Raw genomic sequence first — 24490 nt, 5'->3', positions numbered from 1 at the left:
ACCAGCGGGTATCTGAAGATTTTGGCATTGCTCTTTGCATATGTCGTAGCGCTGGAACATTTTGTGCTGCCACCCTAAGAAAACATAACCCACAGATACCCTTGTTTTATTTATTGTTGCAGAGAGGGAGCTCCACAAAATCTTTGAGCTCAATTGACCTTATTTTTCGGCTTGACAGGTATTTAGAGAAGACAATCCGCTCAGCCGTGGAGCAGCATCTCTTTGATGTTCATGGCTCAGGCGGCCAGAGTTCAGAGGACTCTGAATCCGGGACATCTTCAGCCTCTTCTAATGTGTCTGCCAGGCAGAGGAGGCGGCACCACAAAGAGCAGGAGGAAGCCCGGAGAAACAGAGACATGTATGAGCCTGATTTCTTTGTTTTGGAAAGTATATTTAAGTCTACCCCAGTCATTTCTTCTTATCAAGGCACTGACCTTTGCCCAGACTGCAGTGCCCATGCAGAGCTCCATTGCATCAGTCAGAGCTGGGAAATGTAGAGTTTACTGGATCATGGAGTGGGGCAAAGCATGATAAGAATCTAGGAGGGTTATGCAGTCAAGGTTTTAATTAATTTAAGTATTTGGAATTGGTGACTTACGGTATTTGTTGCATTAGTGGAATTTCCCAAAAAGTTGGCTCTGCTGCCCTTAACTTTTTTTAGATAAAAACATTGGGCTCAGCTGCTTTTCTGAATTCAGAATGTCTTCAAAAATGAGATTAAGTTCCACTTTTGTGTGTGGAGGCACAGCTTGTGTTTGGGTTTAGTGAGGAGACTTGGGAGTTTGTCTGAAATTAGAAAAATCTTCCTTTTGATTAATCAGAATCTAAGATTTTTTTTTATCTGCCCTATTACACAAAGTTTAAGTGTGACTTAATAGTGAATTTCCTTAAATGTCTGTCAAAGAGCGAAGATAATACCTGTTTTTCTATTCTTACTCCTCTACTTGTGACATCTATTGTGTGGTACAAATGTGTTACCACCACAGCTTTAACCAACTTGTTACACAAGGCAGAGCTGTATTTGAGAAACTGTAGCCCAAACAAGACCAGGTTCAACTCATGTGTTTATCTGTAACACAGCACTAGTTCTTGTAAGGAATGTGTATGCCTCACTGCAGTATTGGATTGCTAGGATTTGAAGTTGATTCCAAAATAAACATCTAGTCTCCTGTTGTTGTTTCCTGGGTGCTGAATTCCCCAAATTCTATTGGATCTGTGCCTTCTTATATGAAGCTACTTTTATACAGGTGCATAGCCATCGATACCTCATGTTAATATTGCATCCATGGTAGTTCCCAAAATATGTCAGTGCTACTCTTGTACAAAAAATCTGTAGTTACAAAAAAAAAAAAAAAAAAAAAGAAAAAATAAAAGGCACTATTTTCACAGTGAATCAAAATACACTGTAAAGGTGGCCTGGGAAATTGGCTCTTGCAAGTCACCAAAGTATATGGCAGCAGCTCCAAAGTAGTTTTTCTTGTTAAGTAGCCCCACTGACAGGCTTCTCAGGTAAGTAGGTCAGAGCCTGGCTAGTGTACGTGTTCGGAAGCATATAGTACTGCAGGGCTTTTCTTCAGCACTGAGTTACAGAGCTGCCTCTAGATATGACTGACACAGTCATTCAGGCTGAGTCCAGAAAGCTGGAGCCAAGGATTTAAAGCACATTGGAAGTTTTGAGTGCTGGCCGTGGTCCAAATTGTTTTCCCTGGTTCCCTTAGATTAGATTGCTGGGATTTCTCTGGGTAAATTATCAAAATTGAGAATTCCTTTCAAAACGTCTTTCTGTTGTTTTTTTGATTGTTAGTGACTTCATCTCCTTGCCTTGTGATGGATGGATCACAAGAGGATTTGTAATGTCACAAAATGGGACTACAGGCAGGAAGAGTGTTTATCACAAAATCACATAGGTGAACTCCCAGGCTTTGAAGATTAAATGATCTACAGACTCTGAATGTGTAATTGGTCTGCTGAAGGGTTTGTAAAAACTTCCACAAAGGCAAATGTGTTATCTTAGAAGTTTAGTCAGAGATTTATCATACCTCTTTGTGTCTCTTTTCCACCAACAGAACCTAAAGATCTATCGTCTAGAAAGTCACTGGAACCTTCTAGTTTTGTTTTTGGTCTGAATACTTGCCATGCTGGCACTGTCCAGATACTGCAGAGTGACTGGTTTCTTATCACACCAGTCGAGTCTAGATGAGTTCTCCTGCTGTTCATGAAAGCAGGCTTTGGAGTTGCACAGCACTGTGTAAGACAGCCACACAGAGTTAGCAAATGTTCCAGGTTCAGTGTCAAGTGTAAGCAAGCAGGGTAATGAGACACCTGGTGTTTCTCGTGTTCCCATGGTGTAGTGATGTGTATGTGCATCTTCACTGCTGGGCAAAGTGGAGGGAGGAGTACTTAACAAGTGGTTAAGTAGTCCTCCAAATGGAAAGCTGTCTGCTGAAGGATGCAGCAGGGCTAGATAGCCATATGCCAGGCTTCTGGTAAGCATGCACAAACCCTGCAAGTCCAGAGAGTCCCAGGGAGTCCATCACGTGGTGACTTAGGGCTGGCTGTCCCATCCTCTTCCCAACACAACAAAACTCTGTCCTGGCAGTTGTGTTACCATTGCAAAGGTACATTCCCTTTTATGTTTTGTGTAATTCCCAAATAGAAATCAAGCACTTGGCTAAAGCACCACCCAGTCCTGCTCTTGCATTTGAGAGTTATGAGTAAGAGGGCCAATTATGCGGTGTCATGCACCAAAGGAGATCCCTGGACCGCAGCTGTGAATCATTTTTCTAAATGAAAAGCTCGTGTCTCAAAGGAAAATATGCTTCATACTCTCTATAAAAATTGCACAGGCAGCCAGGGGCTAGTCCAGCTTCCATGTGAAGGCTTCTGTGTGTTTGGTTTAGTGGCAAGTGAATTAAATCCCAAACATGGATCCTCACAGCTTTTTCAACTGAGGTGTATGCAATTGGCTTGTGCTCCTCAGTGGGATTTAGCATTGCACATTGTGTGTTTTTGGCTGCATTGGGAAGAACCATTTCACAGGGAATAGATGGTGTTGCTGGAACTCCACCAGCCCATATAATGTAGTTCTCTATTGCTACCATAAATGTAGTGAGAGAGTGTTTTAATCAACCTTTTGCTGTAATGTCCCTTTTCTTTTTAGGGAAGTTGTCAACAAGGAGAACATTCCCTCTGGATTCAGCAGTCTTGAAGATTGTATTCTAGCTACTCAAGATGTAGAAAAATTACAAGACACCAGCTCTGGATACCTTAGTGAAAGGAATAAATCAAAACGGCAGAAATCCAGCACCAAGCTCTCAGAGCTTAATGACAACCAGGACAGTCCTGTGGTAAGCCAGCACACTGCACTATTTGATGTCTGTTACTAGGATGGGAAAAGCTCTTTTTTTATTTCAGTGCACACCTGCTTCCTTAAGTAGTCATTTTTGCCTGCAGTACAGGCCTCAGTGTCTATTTTGGACTATGGGAAACACTGGATCAGACACTTGTAACCCTTGTGATGAGGCAACTGAGATGCCGTATTTCTGCTGTGATACTCCATGTGTAGTCATTTTCTCTTTCTGCCCCTTTTTGGTTTTGAATTTGGTGAAGCATTTTGGAAAGCATAAAAGGATAGAGGTCTTTTTCCCAGTCTTTCAGAAGCCTTGCAAGGAGTTTGAACCTTAGATGTAGGTTCTCATGTTCACGTCAAGTTAATTTTCATATTCCTGCTAAGCTCTGAAACTAGATTTCAAGTGACTACTTGATAATGAGATGGCAAAGGCATTTTATGCCATTTCCCTAAAGCCTGTGTTTTGCTGTGGTGCTTGCAATTTGGAAAGCACTTTGAAGTGTTGGTCCAAAAGGTGATCCCTCTATCCACTTTTTACTGAAGACATCAATGACTTTGTTATAACATTGTAAAAATCTGGAGTACTGTAGAACTTTTCCTGCATAATTTTGTGTGACCTTCACAGGACAGTTTCCCTCCTTCTACAAGCTGTAAAATAAAACTGGTTCACCTTCCTTCCCTCTCAGCCAGAGCAAACACTGACGGGGGTGTCAGCAGCTGAGAAACCTCATTGTGCATCAGCGCAGGGTTTGCATGCAGTGACAGAAGTGCTGTGCCTGCAGCAAGCATGCATTGCATGGTTAACAGGAACAGCAAGAGCTGTGTGAAAATGCTGTCCTGACCTATAGGGCATATCCTTCAGTGATGCTTGATTAAGTTGTAGAGCCTGCTGAAAGCAAGTTCTTAATGTAACCTGTGTTTGGACTCATTTTGTTTAGATCACAAAATTGCAATGATATGATATTCTTATCCTGTGCAGAGATTCTAGAAAGAGGTGGATTTGCATTTCATTATGATCAAAAGATGGCAAGATGCCAAAAATTGTACACTATGCTCAATTTAGTAACTTAAATTTAGTGCTCAGTATCCACAATCTTCCCATGTGATACTTCATGAAAGCAGAGTGAGACAGACACATTCACACTTCTGTCTTTGCTTGTAGCAATGCACTTTGAGATAGGCAAAGGTCTAGTACTTATGATCTTTTCATTACTTTTTCTCTGTGCCTGTGGAGTCTAAAGCAGTTTCAATGTAAATGAGAGTTTTTATCAGGATTTAAGAAGTAAGTACTGATGGAAGTGTCCACTTTCGCTGCAGGCCTGAAAAGCATTCATGAAGTCTTCAACTGTGCCCAGAAGAAATATCCTCAAACTTAGCTGTGTCCACTGGGCTTTACCCTGCCCCTCATTTTTTGATCTCTTGAAGGGCAAAGGCTGAAAGGAGTGTGAAATGAATTAATCTTGTATTAAAAGCATGTTGCCCAAGATGACCAGCAGTTCTTGCTTGCTCTGCGTTAGGAGATGTCAGAGTGGGATGATCAACTGCAAGTATCATTATGAAACATCTTGCAGAGAGCATGGTGCTATTGTTTTGGCAGAGCAGAAGCTGCTTTTTAAGTTTTAATGAGTATGTTTATTACATACTTGCATTTCAGAGACTGCCAGAATGATGTGTGATGGTTTAGCTTTCTTTTGGCTACACCTTTATACATCAAATAACAACCCCAATTAGGCTACCTACTTGGATTATAACATAACATGCACCTTAGCATTTACTAATAGGCCTTTGTCATGTAAAGAGGTTCGTGATGTTGTCTCTCCTTAAACACCCTTTTCTGAGTATTCCTTTTTTTCAAAGCCTGAAAGAGTATGTAGGACACTGTGGGGAAGCTTTCCTCTGAGCTGTCTGATTGCATATGGCTCAAAAGCACAAGTCAGCAGTGGAGAAACTGTCAGCTCCACTTAGACTCCCAAGCAAACCAACCACAAAGCATTAAAAGCTTGTAACTGCATTTTAGGGACATGCTAGCCAGGTATCCGTAGGACTCCAAGAATCAAATTAGGCAAGGCTGGAATGACTGACCTGTGTCACCACATGGGGCTGGAGGTGTAGCAGACGAGAGAAGGCTGCCCCAAGAAGTCTGTGCACGTAGTTTCCAGGGCAGAAACCCACTTCCTTCTATTTTAGAGGGACTTGCCCAAAACCCAGGGTAGAAGCCTCCTTGACATGTGCTCAAAGTGGCCACATGGCTTGTCCTCATAGCACTCAGCAGTGTTAATGTTCTTAATGGTGGCCAAGACAAATCTCAGAGCATGAGGTCATAACCAGTTGGATTGTTTGCCCTGCATTCATATTAGCCCAGCATTACATCTGTGCAGTCTCTTTTCATTCTTATGCCTCTTAAGAAGAAACTAAGGAAGGGTTTGGCTGAGAAGTGGAGGATTTTCTAACATGAACATAAAGGAGTTCTGCTGAGAGGTTACTGTGGATTTTGCTGCCTGCTCTTACAGGAGGTGCACAGACCAAAGAATTGCTCCCAAGCCTAGGCTGTCTGTCAGTCTGTAAAATGGGAGCTGCCAAGGTACCATGCAGCTTTATTGTGTTCTGACATTTGAGGTTGTCTGATGAAAGAGACAAAGCAGTGAGCAGTTGGGTTTTCTTGCAGTTTATGGACAATAAAGTGTGGGGTTTGTTTAGTGCAGTGGGCAGTAGTGTGTGTTACTTTTTTCCTAGAAATCCTGGTGGATCTTTCTGTATTTGATCTGTTTAATGGCCTGCAGCTTGAATCTGTTTCTCATATATATCTTACTGCTTTAATATTTACTGTATTGCAGAGTGTGGAAAACTTTAGCTCATCCAAGCCTATAGACAGAACAGGATCTGATGACATGGAAATTTTATCTGAAGAAAGGTGATTTTAATTTTATTTTCTGTATTTATATGTTTTCCTTTCCCTGTGGTTGTAGTAAAGCTTGAGAAATCTCCCACCCAGGCCGTAGGGGTGACATGTATGCCAAAGAACAGATACCCACCTTGTTAACTTCCAAGCAGAGCTTCCTGGAGGCACTGTGTGTGTTGTGTGGGCTTTGCCCTGCAGCAAATGCCACCAAGGCTCTTTTCCCAGCCTGATAGGAATGTCACTGAAGGTGCTGATGGTGCAGACTTGTAAAGAAATGAGCTGTGGAGCACCTGAACCAGCGCTGCTGCACACAGGAATGCAGGGCCTGTCTCACATGGCCTCTGAGTTGGGAATCCAGCCCTTTCCCTTGAGCTTCACTCTTCTGTGAGAGCTGTACAGCTTCACTCTGCTCACCTGAGATGACAATTTCTCTCAACAATTACATTTGTTGGGATAGGTTTGAATTAAGGGCATTGGAATTAAATTACATAATTGTTCTCAAGTAGCTCCTGAGAGGAAGCAAAAAAATGCAAAGTTTAGCAGCTGGAAGTGCTGTAGCCCAGAGAGTCCCTTCATTTACTGTGTGAATTAGTGAGTGTGCAGGAGTAGCAAGAATGTAAAAACCTTTGTGTGCAGAAGTCCTGCTTGTTTTTGTTACAAGACAAGTCTGGTTTTGTGTTTGTAATATGTTGGTTTGTTTTTGTTTTTTATAGCAAAGAGAGTGAAAACGATGAGGTTTTTTTCAGGCATTCTCAGGTTAGTATTTTTTTTGTTGCTGTTTGTGTGTTTCAGTTTTGTGGTCTCTAAATTAGCATTTTATTGAGCAGAAACAAGTAGTTATACATATAGTTTTGTTTTTCACAAGAGAAATGGAGTTAGCATGTACTTTTTCTGTCCCTTACCCCTGCTTTTTATTTACATAGTTTAGGGAGCCTCTCAACCACTGGGGAGTCTGACAGCTTCTGTTTCAGTCCCTTTGATCCCTCCTTGACAAACAGGGAAGGATCACTGAAGTCAGCCCTGTGGTTTAAGAGACATGAAGTTCCCTTATTAATTATGGCAAACAGGACATCTGACTTCTTATCTGCCAGGGTAGTAAGATTAGCTTGTCTCTCTTGATTTTGCTAAAATCATTTCACCTTTAATTTATCATTTCCTACTGCAGCCTGTTGCTCTTGAACATAGGTGTCTGTAATCCATTTGTCCTAGAAAACTGGATCACCTCCTGCTTCTTTCTAAGTTGATGGCTGGGATGGATGTCAGGAGGGGAGGTGTGATGTTGGTGGCAAGAGTTTTTCCCCCAGCTTTTCATTTCTCTTACACACTCACAAACAAACACTTCTTCCACTAGCTTTATGGTGTTTTCAAAGATTGAGGTTGAGTTAGGTTGAACCCCTTTGCAGTCACTGGTTCATTTGGGTTTGCTTAAAAAAGCTCCTGACAGCCAAGCATTTAAAATACTGGGGAGAGTTATCTGAGGCACCTCTCCCTCAGTTGTGCATCCATTTCAAATGGGCACAGTAAAGCAGCTGTAGCCATTGTCTGATTCCTCTGGCTGTCAGGAGTTGACTGAAGGCTGGGAATACTTTTAAATTAGACTCTTCTTGTGTTTCTTTTAAAACTAAAAGCCACTATGCATTTATTGTTTTGAAAGACTTAATTTCTGATAGGAATTATTTCCACCTAGCAGGAAAGGTAAAAGGTTGCTAACAGCAGAGCTCTGATCAGCTGTGTGGTAGCTGGTGAAATTTTTTGGACCCTGAAATATGTAGCCCCTGCAAAGGGTGTTCAGAGCTGCCTTTGATCACTGCTCTGGCTGGGCTAACATGGATCTCCTACTTTGCTCCCAGAGGGTCAGTAATCCCTTGCACTTGCTCGCGAGCTGTTGTATTTTCCAGAGCTGGGATTTTGCAACAGCTTGTTCCTCACGTACCCACTTGCATGTGGAAAAGCTGCTGTTGCTGCCATACCACGCAATACTCCTAAAAAGCTTTTCAGTTAGCCTGGTGGAGATACATTGAAATATGAAATCATAACCTTAAAATAAACTACACCTTAGGAAAAGTTTTAAAGTGTAAAATTTTAACTGCAAGAGAGGATCTTAACTAGAGATTGTGTATTGTATAGGAATTACAAGGTCAAGAAAATGTTACATTCCGGCAGAGTTGTTTTACATTCCTTGCCCCTTATAAGCCTTTTGCTTAGGGCAGCTTAAAGACATACATTTCATAACAAACAACTCATTCAGGTTGAGGAAGGGACAGGGTTCTTCTTATTCTTTTCTCTTTCTCACCCTGCCTTCAGTCTAAAGCCAATAGGAAAAGGATTTGGAATTTGCTAGAGCTACCAGTTTTGCTGATTTGGTTCTCCATGAGACTGTAAAAATACCTTGAAACACAAGCCTCAAATGAATTTTCAGTGGTTTTGTAACTTTCGTAATCTGCTCTTGGAAGTAGCTAAGTTCCAGGAAGAAAGCCACAGGTTTCTAGTACCCAGGTTTTGATAAGGAAGGAGTATTTAAGATTCATACCAACATGGCAACAAGTGTAAAAGAGTGTTGGCATGACTCAGGTAGGAGGAAGGCAGCAGAATGGCTGTGTTCTTGCATCAGGTTGTACCCTTAAAATGTGCTTAAGGATGCTTCCTGCTCGTGGCTGTAATGGAAGATCTCATGTGGGGGAAGCGAGCCTTTTATGTAGAGTTGATTGGAATCTACATGTAATCGAAGAGAATACAACCTCCTGATCAGAATTTTAAAGTCTTTCTGTTGCCATTTATTTCTTGCTGTTTGAGCTGCTCTTTGTGCTCAATCTCCATTGGAGCAGGGAGAAGGAGTGCAGCTGACTTATCCCCAGGCTGCTTAGATCTGTAGTTACTGGTGCCTGCAAAGCATGGCTGCAGAAGCAGCTTCTAAAAAGCAGAATTCTAGTACCTGCTTTGAATATTTTTTGTGGTCATTTATGTAATATCTGCAGTGAACTGTGGCTGCCAGCTGTTACCAATTTCATCAACTTGCTGCCCCTTTGATTTGTAAGAAATTGTGGTGCATCCATACCGAAAGAAAAGTAGTTCTCCCTTACTTGATTCTTTTCCTAGAGAGTGGCAGCTGGTGGTGTCAGGAAATCAAAAATGAAAATAAGTGATGGGAATACTGAATTATCCACCACTCTATTGGTTTGGAGCATTAATGCAAAGGAAGTTAAACATCTGCTTTCTTGAGTCTCCTGGGTTTGTACCACCATTGTTCTTCAGAACACCTAATGATTTATTCATTGTATTAGAGCCTACATCAGTGAGCAAGGAAAGGAGAGTAACTGGCTGCAGGAAGGGCACAGGCCTGGTTTTACACACCTTTTAAATATTTCCAATTACTGAAATGACTTCAGGAGGAAGAAGGCATCGGTATGATCTTTCTAATGTATGTGTAATGGAAATGTTTGCCTATCTTGGAAGTGCCCTTATATCTGCTTCAGATATCTTTTAAGAGTCTTAATAAGTCAGGAGATTGTACATCCTTTATAGAAAGCCATTTATCTCTAATTAGTATCAGTAGTGGTGATGAGATGGCATTCTCAGGTTGCTCCCTTTGAAATTGTTAAAATCTAGGTATGTTCCTCTCCTTCACACTTCTTTGTTATTAAAATTAGCACCAGTTTTGAAACTCAGTGCTTTATTTCTTTCCTTGCCTTAAAATATAACCTTTAAATACTGTGCTGGCAATTTACAAGCAGTTTATCAACTGGTACATTTGGCCACTGACCAGTCTTTGTTTGTGAGTACACAGACTATTTAAATCCTGGCAGGAAATTTGTCAATGGACCTTAGAGAAATATTTAAGTCCTCCCAACCTGGAAGCAGCTTAAAAGATACTGAATGGTGAATTAGCATTTTTCCACGCACAGCTCTCACAATAAACACGTTTGTAATCAGATTTAGCATCAAGCTGCATGAGTTATTAGTGCTTGGCAAAGTATCGTCTAGTGTTTCATTTTGTTATAATGTTTCAAAAAGGCCATTTATTGAAATGAACAGGAAATACACACCTTACACAAATACAATGCAGAACACTCTTTACAAATACCAGGGTATTCATCAGATTTTTAGAACAGTAGAACAGCCCAGGTTGAAAGAGACCTCAAAAGATCACCTGATACAACCTTTTGTGGGAAAGGAAGCCTAGATGAAATTATTTAGCACCCTGTTCAATTGCAGGGATTGATGAAACCGAATCCAGATGAAAACATTTATTCATATGATTTGTCTACTACGCAACTTTTTTCCCTCTTCCTGAAAGTTACTTGTTTTTCTCTGCTTAAAAGGGAAGAGATGCACCAAACACATTATTAGCTTTCTGCAGATGAAAAAAAAGTAAATGTGCTTTAGTGGCATGTACTAAGGATATTGAAGCATTTGGCTGTGCTTCTGGATTCATAAGGAAAATAGGTTCAGAAATGCTGGGTTTTTTTTTTTTTGGCCTGTTTTCTTCCCAGACCAGAATCTACAGAGGGAAAATTTGCATGCTGACTGCCCACCAGACTATATTTGAGAGAATTATGCCTAAGCTGTTCTTAACAAATCCAAATAGTTTATGTAGTAACATAATCCCGTCTATTCATCTAGCTCCGTGTTTGTTGGTGGGTTTATACATATCACACTACATGTTTATGTACATGCACTACACTTCCTTTTCCCTACTGCCCTCTGCGAGGCATTAGAGCTAATTTATTTTGGAGTGCCAGAAGCGCTCTCATCGGGCGCTGTCACAGGCACGCGCACTGTGTCCCTGGATTGTGGGAATGGCAGGGATTTCTGCATAAACACACACGACGTGTGTGAGAAACAGCAACTGCTTCTAGGTACTACTAGCTGATGAATCATGTACTTGACAGAATTCTGCTTTTTTTGGTTTTTTTATCCCTGTTACTGGATGCTTCTGTGAATTTTTTTGGCGTTTTCCCAGAGTCCACACTGCTTCCAGCTGAGATGCCAAACCCTGCTGCTGTTTGGATTTGCGCAACACCGCTTTAATACCCAGAGCTCCTCCATAAATAGTTCTGCTCTCCCCACGCCCAGCTAGAAAACAACCACAGGAAATCGGGGAATGTGCAGCCAGCAGAGCTTAGCTGGCACTAATTGGTCTGAGCCAGCACAGCCTGCATGAGAGCATTCGTGTACGTAGCCCGCGCTGCTGGCTGGCTGCAGCTGCTGCCTCGGGAGCTCTGGTGCCTGCTTTTTAGAAGGCACCATATTGCCACAGCCTCGCAGCAGCAGCAGCGTTTTGTTGCTGCTCGAAGGAGCTGCGCTCCTGTAGGAAGTGTACGCAGCCACCCCCCCCTTTCTCCCTGCTTCCCTCCCTCCCACTTCATCCCACTCCAATACTGGAGGCTCTCTCAGCTGCATGCAGTTGTCAGGGCAGACAGTCTCAGGAACTTGCAGTAGCTTTCTAAAGAAGGAAAAATTCAAGGAAGGCAGATGGACGGATGTTTTTACTGGTGTGAGTGAGCAATTAGTACACAGGGGTCACCAAGCAAGGGATTTGGATTTGGAGCTGGAAGCAGCAGGGTCTGTTTGGATCTTTTTAGCTAAAGGCATGAGCTTACTGCTGCTGTGACTTGCAGGGGTTTTTTCTCCCCACTGCATCCTGAGACCCCTTTTTTTTTTTTCCTTTCTCTCTCATTTCCTTGGGTGTATGGGAACATAGCTGACTTCAAGTATGAAGATTCAAGAACATCCAAGCATGCCTGAAAACAAGTTGCAAAGAAATCAAGATGCTGATGATCAGGAAAACAGCTTTGTATCTGAAGTGCCTCGGCTGGATTTAACATCACTGTGCGATGACAACAACTGGGAAGGTAGGATTGTGTGATGGCTGGGATTGTGTGAGTGAAATGGGAGAGAGGGAAACCTCAGTGGGCTGGGTGTATCTTTATGTGACCATGTTCCCTTGCTAAAAACTATAGAAAAACAACTTTGTCCTGAACATAGAAGTGAAAGTTTGGAGAAACTGGAAGCAAATACTGAATGGTACTAACTCTGATTGTCACTTAGATGTGGAAAATGAAATGTTTTATTCTTGAAGTTACTTTCATGTTCTGTTTAGTACTGTTAGATCTCTGAGGATTTCAAGATATCTTATTTCTTAGTGGCTGGTCAGTGATAATTAAACTAGACTGCCCTACACTTCAAAGCAACTGGGTATTTCAGAGTCTAAAAAGAACTTTTCTTCGATCTCTGTTTGGAAATAATGATTCACACCTGAAAAGCACAGCTGGTAAAAAATGCTGTCTGTCTGTTACTTTGTCTTACAAACAACTTTTTTTTTGTGTATGCTGTGAAGGAATTCTGATGACCAGCTTAAATGGCAGTGTTAAATTGATTGTATGTCATATAAATTGCTGTAATACTATTTCTTAGCTCTCCTCTGCGGAGTACATGCTTAGTTGGCTGTACACTTACTCATTTAAGAGTGGGAATCTGGGCAAACTCTGTGGGTGCCATGACCTTAATTTCATTTGAAATTGAGATGAAATTCAGGTGTCCAGCAGTTTTGGGATCAGACTCTTTTCTAGTTACACAGTATGTGTCTGTGTACAAGCCAGAGTTGTTCTATTAGTTATGCTTTAGGAGTGAAAGGTTTTGACAGGGAAGAAGCAGGAAAACACAAGTGTGATGTTTTAATAAAGCAAGAGAGGGAAAATGTGCAACTAATTCATTGCTCTAAAATAACAATCTCTGAGGAACATTGAGAAGGGAAGTTCTCTGCTCCTGCCTCCCCAGTGTACGTGACCTAGTATGTTTTGCCTTTCCCTCTAGGAGGTGAGTAGTTATGACACTTCAGGTGCAAGTAAAGAAAACCCACAGCCATAGCTGCCTTTGATTGAGCCAGGCAAGCAGACACCGTGCACAGGAGGGAATTTTTCCATTTGCTTGCTAGGTGGGGATTCCCTGGGTGGAATCACCACACATGCAGCAGGCTGATCAAAGTGTCACAGAAGGGCTCCCAGGCAGCCCTGGCTGCTGGATGTTTACTGAGGGGCCAATTAGCAGAGCCCTGCAGGGTCTCAAGCCAGGGGGAGCACGTCTGTGTTCTCAGAGGTGATGTGTGGCTTCGGCCCTCCTGTGAATATTCCTTGGGGAATAATGACTTTTTTTTCTTCCTGCATTACTAATAGGAGTCATATGAACACATGAAGGGGAGTACACAGCTCCTCTCTGCCTGCCAAGGCTTTCCCATTGTATGAAATAACTTGCTTCTTTGGTGCAACTCCTTCTTAGTAGGCATTCTCTAACGTTTGGATTCTAGCTCTCTTTTGCCCTGCAAATATGACGCAGGATTATGGGCACATGTGACTGTGCTTCTCTATGATTGCTCCTTCCTCCTTCTGTTCACGTGTATTTCGCAGGAGGAGGAGGTGGGCAGTTGCAAAAGAATCAGCTGTCTGGGGTGAGAGAGACATCATCCCCTGAAATGCGTGCTTTCCAGAATCACCATTTTGTTGGTGTGGTGAACAGCAGCAAAATGGTGCCTTCTGTGTCTCAGCAGGGACACACTGAGTCTTCCCTAGCTGTGGATATGGAGTCAGGCTTGCAGCAGCCAGAAAGAGGAATATCTTAACATCAACTCTCAGACTGCTTCTGTAACTAACAGCAGAGTCTGCTGTTGAGACTGGCTTTGCAGGGCAGGTTTGTACCACCCATCCACACATCTAGCAGCAAGGACATCCATCCTCCCTTTCCTTACCTGCCAGCCCAAGTCACTCAAACCTCCACACATCTCTGCAGGATCCATGCCACAGCTCTGGTTGCATCCTCAGTGAGAAACAGAAAGGACTGTGCCTTCAAATGTCCTCTAACACTGAGCTGTTTATTGCTTTGCTCTAGCAAATGTGGTAGGTCCATCTCTTAGGAAATTACCCATTCTTTCAGGACATAGTTGAGCTGATGTTAGGGGTGATGGACATACAGACCATCCAGTGACCAGAGCAACTGCTGGGACTTGCACAAGGGATGTGTGAGAACAATTACAGGTTGAGGACTTGCCTTCAGCTGTAGCTGTCGCTGCCTCCAGTCAAATGTTAGGAAAGAGCCTTCAACAATGGGCACAAAATTATACAAGACAGCCTTGTCCATTGACTGGATTTTATTTGTCACTCAGGCAGGCTCTCCATCATTTGAAGAGCAGAGCTGCCTTAAAAGCTCTCATTCAGGGGCACAGAACTATGAGAACTGCTGCCAGGTGAGCTGGCAGGCCCTGTGCCCTTCATGTTACACTAGAAGTAATTTCTACTAATTTTTTTTTTCCCATAACTTTAATCTTATAGTCAAGTCTGTACACAAGAGAGATTGGCTGTACTTTTCCAGGCTGTGTTCCCTTTACCTAAAGCTGAGCACAGAGAGGACAGAGACATTTTCTCCCTGCTCCCTGCAGTGCAGCCTCACACTTTGCCATGTGCCCACCTTCTGCATCCCACTCACCTGCTAAGTATAGAGGCTCGTGTAGGAATCATCAGGCTGTTGATGCAGCACTCAGGGCATGAGCAGTGCCCCAGCCAAATCCAAGCTCTGAACTCCTTGCCTCAGTGCATTTCCCATGGTCCAGGACTGTTTTCCTGGTGTGCACTTGGCAGGTGTGGATCAGGGAGTTTTATTGCCCTGGTTGTGGACCGTGCTGTCCCTCCCTGTGAGCTGGAATGTCCCACCTGACTGCTGGGTTTGCCTGCTGAGCTGAGATGGCTTTGGGAGCAGGCACGTCCAGGGCTGCTTCCACAGCTAAAGGTTTCTGATTGTTGTGGATTACGTTTGAATCGGGTGCAGTGACTGAGGGGAACAGAGTGTTCTCTCACAGGCCAGCACTGTTGTGCAGATTTCTCACCAAATGTTTCTAATTCAAGCCCAGAACTTGCTATCCTGTCCTCAAGGAAAATCTGGAAGTATGTTGCTCTCCATAGCAGTGGCTGGCCCTGTCAGCAGGCAGCTCAGGAAATCAGTATGATGTGTGATTGCTGCTGATGTCACCCGATTACTGACACTTGAAAAAAGTTCTGTAGCTGAGATTTCGAGCAGAGTTTGCAGTAACAAGATCTTATGAAACAATCAGTTGGCATTTTTCTTCAAGTTTAAAAATAAAAATAAAAGCAGAAGTTAAAAACACAATTTGAGTTCAAGTATTGCAGCACTTGATGCCCTGAGGGTGAAGCTGATTTACAAATAGTTTTGACACTGACTTAATTGATACTTTCCCATGGAAAAAACCCAAAGTAATGCAGAAAAAAATCCATATAGTGTAGCAGCAGGGAAGCTGAACTTAGCTTTCTCTTTTTCAACACTGTGGACTTAGATTGATCAGTTTATTTGTGTGTAACACTCTTTAGCATGAGAAATTAAAAGGGGCTGAGGCACATTCTATTTTTATTGCTAAGTATAAAAACATTACATTGTTTACTGAATAGCATCAAAATATTAAAATTGGTTTTTTGATTGTTATGCTATTCTATAAACCAAATACAAAGTTTGCTTGCTAGCTGAGAGATGTGTCATCTCACTGAGTGAAGAGGTGTGGTAGGGCTGTATTTGGGCTATTCTTTTGATCTATGTAGGAACAATGCCTGCTGATGTATTCAAACAAGGATATTTTCATAGTTATTTATAAGATGAAAATAGGTTGTTACTGAGCTAGTGAATGCTTTGGATGGAGGTTTAAATTACTTTATTCATTTCATTATGAGAGGTCTTTCTGGAGTCTTTCAAGTGGCATTTGATACTAGCACCTCAGGTGTTATAATGTGTTTAGACTTTTCAATCCCTCTGGACTTACTTCAATTTACAGTAGCTAAGGTTTGGCCTCATTTGTTTGACAGATGGGTGTGTGTAAAAGCAGTGTTAGCAGCATGTATGAGCTGTGTGGCTGCAGAGAGGGAACAGGAGATGCCTGTGGTGTTTTGCTGGCTGTACCTCAAGTGGTATTTGTGTGCAGACACCCCCTGTTGGCCCTGCAGCTCCCAGTAACCCTGTGGCAAATACACAATGTAGTGATAAAAAAAGACAGGTTTTGTCAGCAAGATGGCTTGGAGGTCACCAGCAATACACCAGTTTGATACAATAAATCTTTCTTCTTGTGTGAAGCACTTCATGGTTCAGGCTTATTAAACTCCCCAGCCCTCTATGCAGCAGGTTGGCAGAGAGGTTGTACTGCCATAGGCAATGCTCTGTGTGCCTGTGGAGCTCTGCAGAGCCACACCTGGCAGATGGCTGACAGCTTTGTGCAGAGATGAGCTGGCTGTGGGATTTTGAGAGGGAGGGCAGCACTTCTGAAGGACTGCAGCCTCACTGCCAACACAGTTCACTGCTTCTGTGCCAGCTTAGAAAAGGCATGCCTAGAAGAAATGCCTAGAGAGTCTGACCAAGGCATTAAAATTTTTTTCACTCTTTCTCTGCAGTGGTTACAGCCATGATGGCCAAATATTCCCCTCTCTTTTTTTTCTTTTTTTTTCTTTTTTTTTCCCCATGAAAAGCTGTCATTCTGGAACAAGGTGGGGCAGATGTGTAGAAAACTGAGATTTTTTTCCCTGAGTAGGAGAGATCTGTTCAGGACAGAAGAGGAGTAAGTGTACCTGCTCTGTCAAGTCAGTGGCAAAGAAAAGGTGAAATGTTTACAATCTCTATTGAGATTTTGTTCTTCAATTAGCAGGAAGGGGAAAGGCTGACAGCATTAATTATGATAGTGGATGCTTTAAAACTGAACTTCATAGCAGATACTTCAAAACCATTCAGTCCAGGAGTTCAGCAGCCTTCAGAAAAAGCTCAGTGCTTTGATAGCTATCTTGGCTAAATGAATTTAAAAAAGATATTATGCATCTTGTTAAAGAGGAATTAATTAATTGTGCACTGTCAGAAAAAAGCAGTAGTTTACCCTTAGTGGGTTCCTGTGTGTTTGTGTGATCCAGCAATTCCAGTGGTTCCAGCTGAAGGGCCTGGCTCCTGGCCAACAGGAGAGAGAAGGCAACTGGACTGCAGCTCTGGTCCATTTATTGATCTGATGTAGATAAAATTTGTAATTTGTACATATCTAAATATGTTCCTTGATGGATTGCTGTGTTGCTCTCAGGGGTCTGGCCATTTTGTGTCTAGTTGAGGTTTTGTCTTTTAAATGTATATGGTCAGCAGGAGAAACAAAATTACCCATGGAGTCAGGCCTTCCAGGAGCAAGGGTTAAAGAAAACTGATTTTCTGTAGCAGCCATTTCTTCTGTCAAGTCTCAAATTTGATTTTCCTTCTAGGACTTTTTTTTTTCTTCTCCTTTTTAACACTTTCTTTTTTGGAATGGGAGTTTTCTGTTTTGGGGGAGTATTTTGAAATCAACAAAATACAAAGTAGACACACCCCAGTCTCAATTAGGTTACATAAAGGGCTTTGCTGTCTTTTGGGGTTTGATCAGAGGCTCTTTGAGCCATTGCAATTCCCTGAATGTCGCATGCTATCTGGTTTTAAATCCACCTTGGACAAAGTCACATACATCATGCATGATTAATAATGGCTTTGTTAGCTGGTGTGGTAGGAGCTTAATTTAGTTACTGCTAAATATGCCTGAATTTTCTAAGTTTATTCCATTTATGTAAATCCCATGGAGGTGTTACTTAACAATTTCCAAGAGGAAATTCAGTTTGCAGGTGAGAGGTATTCAAACAATTAGAAGTGAGAGATGTCTAGAAGAATTTCATGCATCATTTAACTCTCGTTCCTGCTGGTCAAATATATAATTTTTTTATTACCTTTTGTATTACCCTTTATTTTGCTACAAAAGATCTTGTGAGACCCTTCCTAAAGTCGTGAGAGATCCAGGGAAGTGGATGCAAAATATTTCAGGTATTAGAAAATGCTAAGGCTGAACAGAGCTTAGAAAACCTCTTTTTTCAGAAATTACCCAAAGGAAGTTCAGGCTGCCTAAGCGTTCTAAACCATGGCAAAACAGCCTACCTACACTTGGGGCTTGCACACCCCATGGAAGCAGCCCCTGTGAGCCAGGCTTGCATGTGCTTCTCTTACCACAACACCTTGGAGGGGCTCTTATGCAGGAATCTTGTGCAAAAACCTCCTGTCACCCCCTTCAGGGCAGCAATCAGTGTGCATACAGCACCAGCCTCCAAGCAGAGGCATGCCATTTGTATCCATGTGCTAAGGAAGAAGGCAAAAGGAGGAGAGCATCATTGGAAGATGTGCACAAGCTAAACAGCACTGAGCCTGTCACTGCTGCCTTGGTGATGCTCTCACACTGCCTGAATTGTACAGAGGGGGAATGTTAAACAGCACACAGGTTCTGCAGGGGAATCCTCATGCAATCCACTCTGAGCTGTGAAAATGTTAACCTTCTTCAGCAAAAGGAAATACTGCTTTTTATTCATAAACTGATAAGTTCAAAAGCCCCCTCTCTGTGTGAATGAAGAATAGACACACGAGGCACAGGAAACAATTAGTCCGTAGCTCTGGGACTGGTCTGGAAGCTTTCTATAAGGTTTTTGTTTTGTTACTTGACTCTGGAACTATTTGTTAGATTTAGAAGTTCAAAGCCTGGCTCTTAGCACCACAGGATTAGACAGTTTAAGTAGGAGCATGCAAATCAGCTTAGTAAACTATCTGAACACAAAATGTTAGACTCCTTATGGCATCTGGAGGGAGTGATCACAAGATTGAGGCGATGGCTTTCTGTGGGCTCTATTATGCTAATCAGCAGTGCTAAATTGGGTTTCCCTTTCTCTCCTACTCTACCACCTCCTGTACAACATTGCTTTTGCTTCTGACTGGTTATGTTGTCCAGGGGACTGAAGATTTCCTCTCTTTTCTACCATACTGCAAGCAGGATTGTGTGTGAAAGGGAAAAGGGGAAACTCAGACCATGTTACTATAATTGTTAATATGTGGGCTGGGCACCCTGTGGAACAGGTGGTAATGTGGGACACCTTTTCCTTGCAGATTAGAAGAACCTATGCTTACTCCTAGGCTTTGAATTTCCACTAACAGGCAACAGGGGGGCCTATAGGAGAGCCATTAATACACTATTCATTTACAGCGTTTGTACATCCTGAAAATGAAAAAAATTTCTTCTGGAATCCAGTTGCTTCTGCTATATATATGCCATGTGCCAGTAATGCTTTTTGTCCAGCATGACTTTTTCCTCAAAGGTGCTAGCTGGTGATTGTCTTGCTTGGTGTCAGTCCATGGTAATTCCTGGTCAGCCTTTGGGTAGTTTTCTGTTGCACCAAAGAGATGACTTATATTTGTGTAGGTTCCCTGCTGTGGCCAGGCTTTGTAATGGTTTGCGCACAGGGCAGATGGGAGTAGTGATCAGAGAATGCCTGGTGACAAGAGTCACAGTCCAGGACGAGCAGGTCGAGGTTCATTAGAAAGTTACCTGGAGTCTGTCTTGTGTACAAAACAAACCTGATAAAACCAGCCTTTGTCTTACTGTTCCCAGAGCCCATCCCTGCTCTCTCCTCATGGCAGCGAGACGGCTTAGACTCAGATGAGGCTCGCCTTTCCCCGCAGGCCGGGCGCTTGATTCGCCAGCTTCTGGACGAGGACAGCGATCCCATGCTGTCCCCTCGCTTCTATGCCTATGGACAGAGCCAGCAGTACCTGGATGATACAGAAGTGCCTCCTTCTCCTCCCAATTCTCATTCCTTCATGAGGTGGGTTGTGATTTGCCAGTGCTGACTTTCTCATGCAGCTGCTAAGGGTTTGCACGGTTGCATCGAGCAGCATCTCTTTGGATCGGCTATGCTGCGTTGGGTTTCTGTCCCCGCTCACAGGGAAATGATATTTTATAAAAAGTTCTTTGTAGTTGGTTTCTGGGTTTGTGCATTAATAACTAGGGCTGTTAGAGCATCTTTTGCTATCTGTCATTGCAGAGTAGCAACATAGCATTCTCCCTTTTGTGGGCCTTGCCTTTGTTCCCACAAAGCTGAAGTGGCCTTCTCTGCATCAAGATGTACTGTGGCTGTTTGGATAAGCTCTTCCTGCAATCTCTGCTCTTGGCAGGAGACGGAGTTCGTCTTTAGGATCCTATGAAGATGACAGAGAAGACCTTACCCCTGCACAACTCACCCGGAGGATTCAGGGGCTGAAGAAAAAGATCAGGAAATTTGAGGACAAATTCGAAGAGGAGAGGAAATACAGAGTGAGTCTCTAGGAGTTCAGCATTTATGTGGAGATGGATGCATTAGCAGCAAAGGGAAGGGACACCAGGGAAGTGGGTCAAGCATACAGAGGGACACCAGGGAAATATGCCAAACATACAGAGGGCTTGAAAGCTTTTATAATGATGAAAGGGAAAAAAAAAAGGCAGAAGACCTGCTGCCCCCTCAGAAATCTGTGTGCTCACCAAGCAAATTACCTTTCCAGGTATTATGTAATATCCATGCAGCACAAGAAAGGAAAGCTAATGAATTCATAAGATTTTGACCACTGCTTAAGACAGTGTGGAGCAATAGCTGTGTTCAATTTCTCTTTGTTTGTTTATTTATTTAACTTCAGCATATGGGAAGCACAGTGGCTGATCTCATTTGCATGATGGTAATCCCAGGACACCTGTGCATTGCAGCTGCCTTCACTCCTGAGCAAGGAACCACAGTCAAGTGCTGCTGAGCAGCAGCAGTGTACTGGACTCTTAATTGTTCTGACATGTCCTTCTGAGGCACAGAAAGCTTTGTAAGGAACTGTAAAGCTTTGCATTTGTGTATCTTTGGCTATCTAAATGGCAAAGTATTGTACTGGCATGATCTGGTCTGCAGTAGGAAAGGCTGAAAAAATGCTGCTGTAGCCTAGAATTTGGGTTATTTGATGTCTTTGGGTGTAAGGCAGCCTTTGGTGTGGATACATGAGTCATAACACTTTTCCAACTGTTCATGCTAGGTTTCCTCTATTTTCGAGGTACCCTCTTGTTAGGAAACAATAGACACGAGGATTCCAATGTGCATCCGGCCCTCTGAGTCACTCCTACAGCTTAATCATTGGCATCAAATGTTTTGTGTTTTCTAAAAAGAAAATCCATTTCACGATGCCCCTAAGACAGAGTGTTGTGACAAGCAGGAGCAATTGAAGCAAGGTCTGAAGTTTGCTGCCCAGAGGTGTGCAGCTGCCAGTCAGAAGCTGATTTGTGCTGGGTTCAAATTCCATTGTACCCTTTTGTGCCACACACTGGTTTCAGTGAATGGCTCCTGGTGGTTTAACACAGATTCAGCATGGCTTTTCTTTCCTCCCAGCCTTCCCACAGTGACAAGGCAGCCAACCCTGAAGTGCTCAAATGGACAAATGATTTGGCCAAATTCCGAAAGCAACTTAAAGGTGAGAACCGTCACTGGTGCACTTTTGGGGGACAGCTTGACTCTGCCTCATTTAGATTTGATGTGAGGCAGTGATCCTGACACAGTCACATTTTAAAGATGAAAAATTGCTCATCTTTCCCTGCTCAGAATCCAAACTGAAGATCTCAGAGGAAGACCTTGGCCCTGTTGTGCGTCAGCGCAGCAACACGCTCCCCAAGAGCTTCGGCTCCCAGCTGGACAAGGAGGATGACAAGAAGCAAGACCTGTCAGACAAATCTGCCAAGCCTACTGTGGAAGTGACCCTTGAATCCATCCAGAAGAAGCTTCAAGAGAAACGAGCAGAGACCAATCGACCTGAAGACATTAAGGTACAATGTAGACAGGTCACATTTAGACCTTTATGTGCAAGTAGGTTACTTGTAGCTGCACAGTCACTGTGGAAGCATTGTGGTCTTCTACATTTTGTTAAAAAGTCTGCAGCCTTTAGTCTGGGCTCACTTGCTTTAGTTCCTTTCCCTCTGCCTTTAGTATCTTGATTTTTTCCCCCAGAGCTCAGTTTCTATTGTATGTTATCTTGTGTTCGTTCTCTGACCCTTGCATATTCTTAGTAATGTTTCTGAATTATTGCAATTTTTTCCTGCCCTATTTTTGGCTGTTTCTGTTGTTCCATCCAAAAGTTTTTGTCAATTCGGAATCTTCCAGTGCTTCTGGAGATTGTGTCATCTGCTTGCTTCTTGTCCACCCCAAAACTGAATGTTATTCTCTTAGGGTATGTTACTGCTAACCTTCAGAGTTTCACATTGAGCTCCATTAGCTGCTGTGGTCTCTGAGGGTTATCAGCAGGGAGGTCTTCATGTCTGATGTGAGCTCCTGAGGTTTGGGCAGCCTTGTAAATGAAGTCCTTGAGTCTGCTGACATGTAAATTGTGCACTGCTGTGTAAGAGTGAGGCAGACAGCATTATCTTTGTTTGCCAGATCTGCAAAAGAAAAACATACAGCATGTGTTTTGACTATTTTCTGACTGTAGCAAGAACCCACAGCCTGGCCATTTACAGAGGGACTGTGATAGTATTTGGTGCTGTGATAGGGAGAAAAGGCTTGGTGCCAGGCAAATTTAGTGGGGAAATTTTAGCCAACTTAGTTAGAGAAGTCTTCTCTAGCTTTACAAGAGGTTCTGGAGTTTGTCTCAGATTTGGAGAAAAAGAAAGCAAATGTATTCTATTGTAGAATTAACATTTCAGATCTTAACTGGAAAAGATCCACCAGCATTACAAGTTGCATGGTGTTGTTTTTTCAAAGCACATTATAATCTGTAAATCCACTTTAGGTACATAAAATACCTTCATATGCAAAGTTTGTGTGTTTAATCTGCCTGCATTGAGCATAGTCTTCTACTCACATTAACAGTCTCTTTAGCAATGTAGCTGGGAAAAGACAACTGGAAGGTAGAGATGAATCTTTAAACCATAATGATGGTATGACAAGACTTTGGTTATGGCACAGATCAGTATTTTTTAAGTCCAGGAATCTGACTTTTTTTTCTTTTCTTCCTCCCTTTCCCTCTCTCTGTGCCACTTTTCATAGGACATGACACGAGATCAGATAGCAGCTGAAAAAGTGGCTCTTCAGAGGGCTTTGCTGAATTATGAAGGCATTCATGGCAGACCGGTATGTACTGCAGATTTTGGTTTGTTTGTTTTTTTGGGAATTTTTTTTGCGTTTTTTGTCTCAAAGTACATCTTTCTATGTCATTGTCTGTGGTTAATGATGCCCCTAAAGCCCTTTTGATGTCAGGTCACTAGAACTTCTTGCTCTCCAAGCCACACGTGCACCCTCTAATCCACCTCCCTGATCCTTTACTTCCGCAGCTGCTGAGGAATCTGTTCCAGGCAGGGTGATGTCCTCACACAGCACTGAGCTGGACAGACACCTGCAGGACAGAACCTACAGGCTGAGTGGTCATTATTTTGGGACTGTGCTCATCAGGTTCCACAGACATCCAGTTTGAGGCCCAGTGGACAGTATGCATGAGAATATTTGTGCGTGGTCCCTCATCCAGCCAAGAAGTTTGCAGTTTTCTGATATCAATGGTATAAGGCCAACTTATTTGTGAATACAGAGAATTAAGTTTTGTCTCCTGTTGGTCCTTGCTGTGGCAGAAACACAGTGGCTTCCAGGCCATGAAGCTGGCTTTTTATGAGTCACCCCTTCTCTTTCACTGATGTCATTGTAATCTTTGTGACCAGCTATATAGGTAAAGTAACTTAATTTCAGAGTGCTGCTAATCCCCTGAGCAGTGGCTTGGGAGCAGCAAATTACTGCTTATAAGGAGTACTTGATTGGTGCAGCTCACAAATCTGTCATTCTGCTGCTGCATGAGATTCCTGATCTTTTCCTTCCAAATTATATCTTCCTTTATCCATTGTTTTTAAAAAGTCTCACTGATTTATTTAAATGCCTTCTTGGAGTGCTAATATTGTACAGTCACAACTGTTGTTTATTAGCAACTGAAAATGGCATAGTTACATGAGAGGACAGGCAGATTTATTCTTGTGTAGAAAAAAGGCAGCACAAGGGAATCCACTTAACCTTCCCTGTGTTCTCTGTGAGACCAAGTCTTTTTTTGCTGCTTTTACAATTATATAAATCAACAGTTGGCATCTTACTGAAGTGAACTCACTTCAGTCTGTTAAAAAAAATAACAAGCCAAGAGCCTATCTTGTCAGCATACTTTTATTTCCACCTACCTTTTTCAATGCCTCATTTGTACAACTGCTTTTTAATTTGTTTTGTTTTGAAATAAGCTGTCTATACCTAGTAACACTGAACTGCATGGAAAGGAAGACTGATCAGCTTTTGCTGTTCCCAGCTCCTGGCAGAGCAGCAGTGGAAAAGTACTGAGAGCTTGAGGAGAATGTGGATAGT

At 42.6% G+C, this 24490-nt stretch overlaps 1 protein-coding gene across 7 annotated transcripts in view; it reads left to right on the top strand.

Moving 5' to 3' along the window:
- The window catches only part of FAM13A (family with sequence similarity 13 member A), a 115679-nt gene that overhangs the window by 80644 nt on the left and 10545 nt on the right, over positions 1-24490 (top strand). For 4 of the 7 annotated variants that reach the window (XM_059470123.1, XM_059470125.1, XM_059470124.1 and 1 more), the window contains 10 exons: positions 179-358; positions 3161-3347; positions 6184-6260; positions 6962-7004; positions 11950-12100; positions 19717-19930; positions 20280-20418; positions 21503-21584; positions 21713-21933; positions 23150-23233. In XM_059470123.1, the coding sequence (XP_059326106.1) occupies positions 179-358; positions 3161-3347; positions 6184-6260; positions 6962-7004; positions 11950-12100; positions 19717-19930; positions 20280-20418; positions 21503-21584; positions 21713-21933; positions 23150-23233 (1378 nt within the window). The remainder of the gene's footprint in view (positions 1-178; positions 359-3160; positions 3348-6183; positions 6261-6961; positions 7005-11949; positions 12101-19716; positions 19931-20279; positions 20419-21502; positions 21585-21712; positions 21934-23149; positions 23234-24490) is intronic. The other 3 variants (XM_059470129.1, XM_059470128.1, XM_059470126.1) reach the window with 2 other exon arrangements.

Source organism: Ammospiza nelsoni, chromosome 4 (genome assembly GCF_027579445.1).
Source record: "Ammospiza nelsoni isolate bAmmNel1 chromosome 4, bAmmNel1.pri, whole genome shotgun sequence".
NCBI lineage: Eukaryota > Metazoa > Chordata > Aves > Passeriformes > Passerellidae > Ammospiza > Ammospiza nelsoni.
This window is presented reverse-complemented; position numbering and strand designations above follow the sequence as displayed.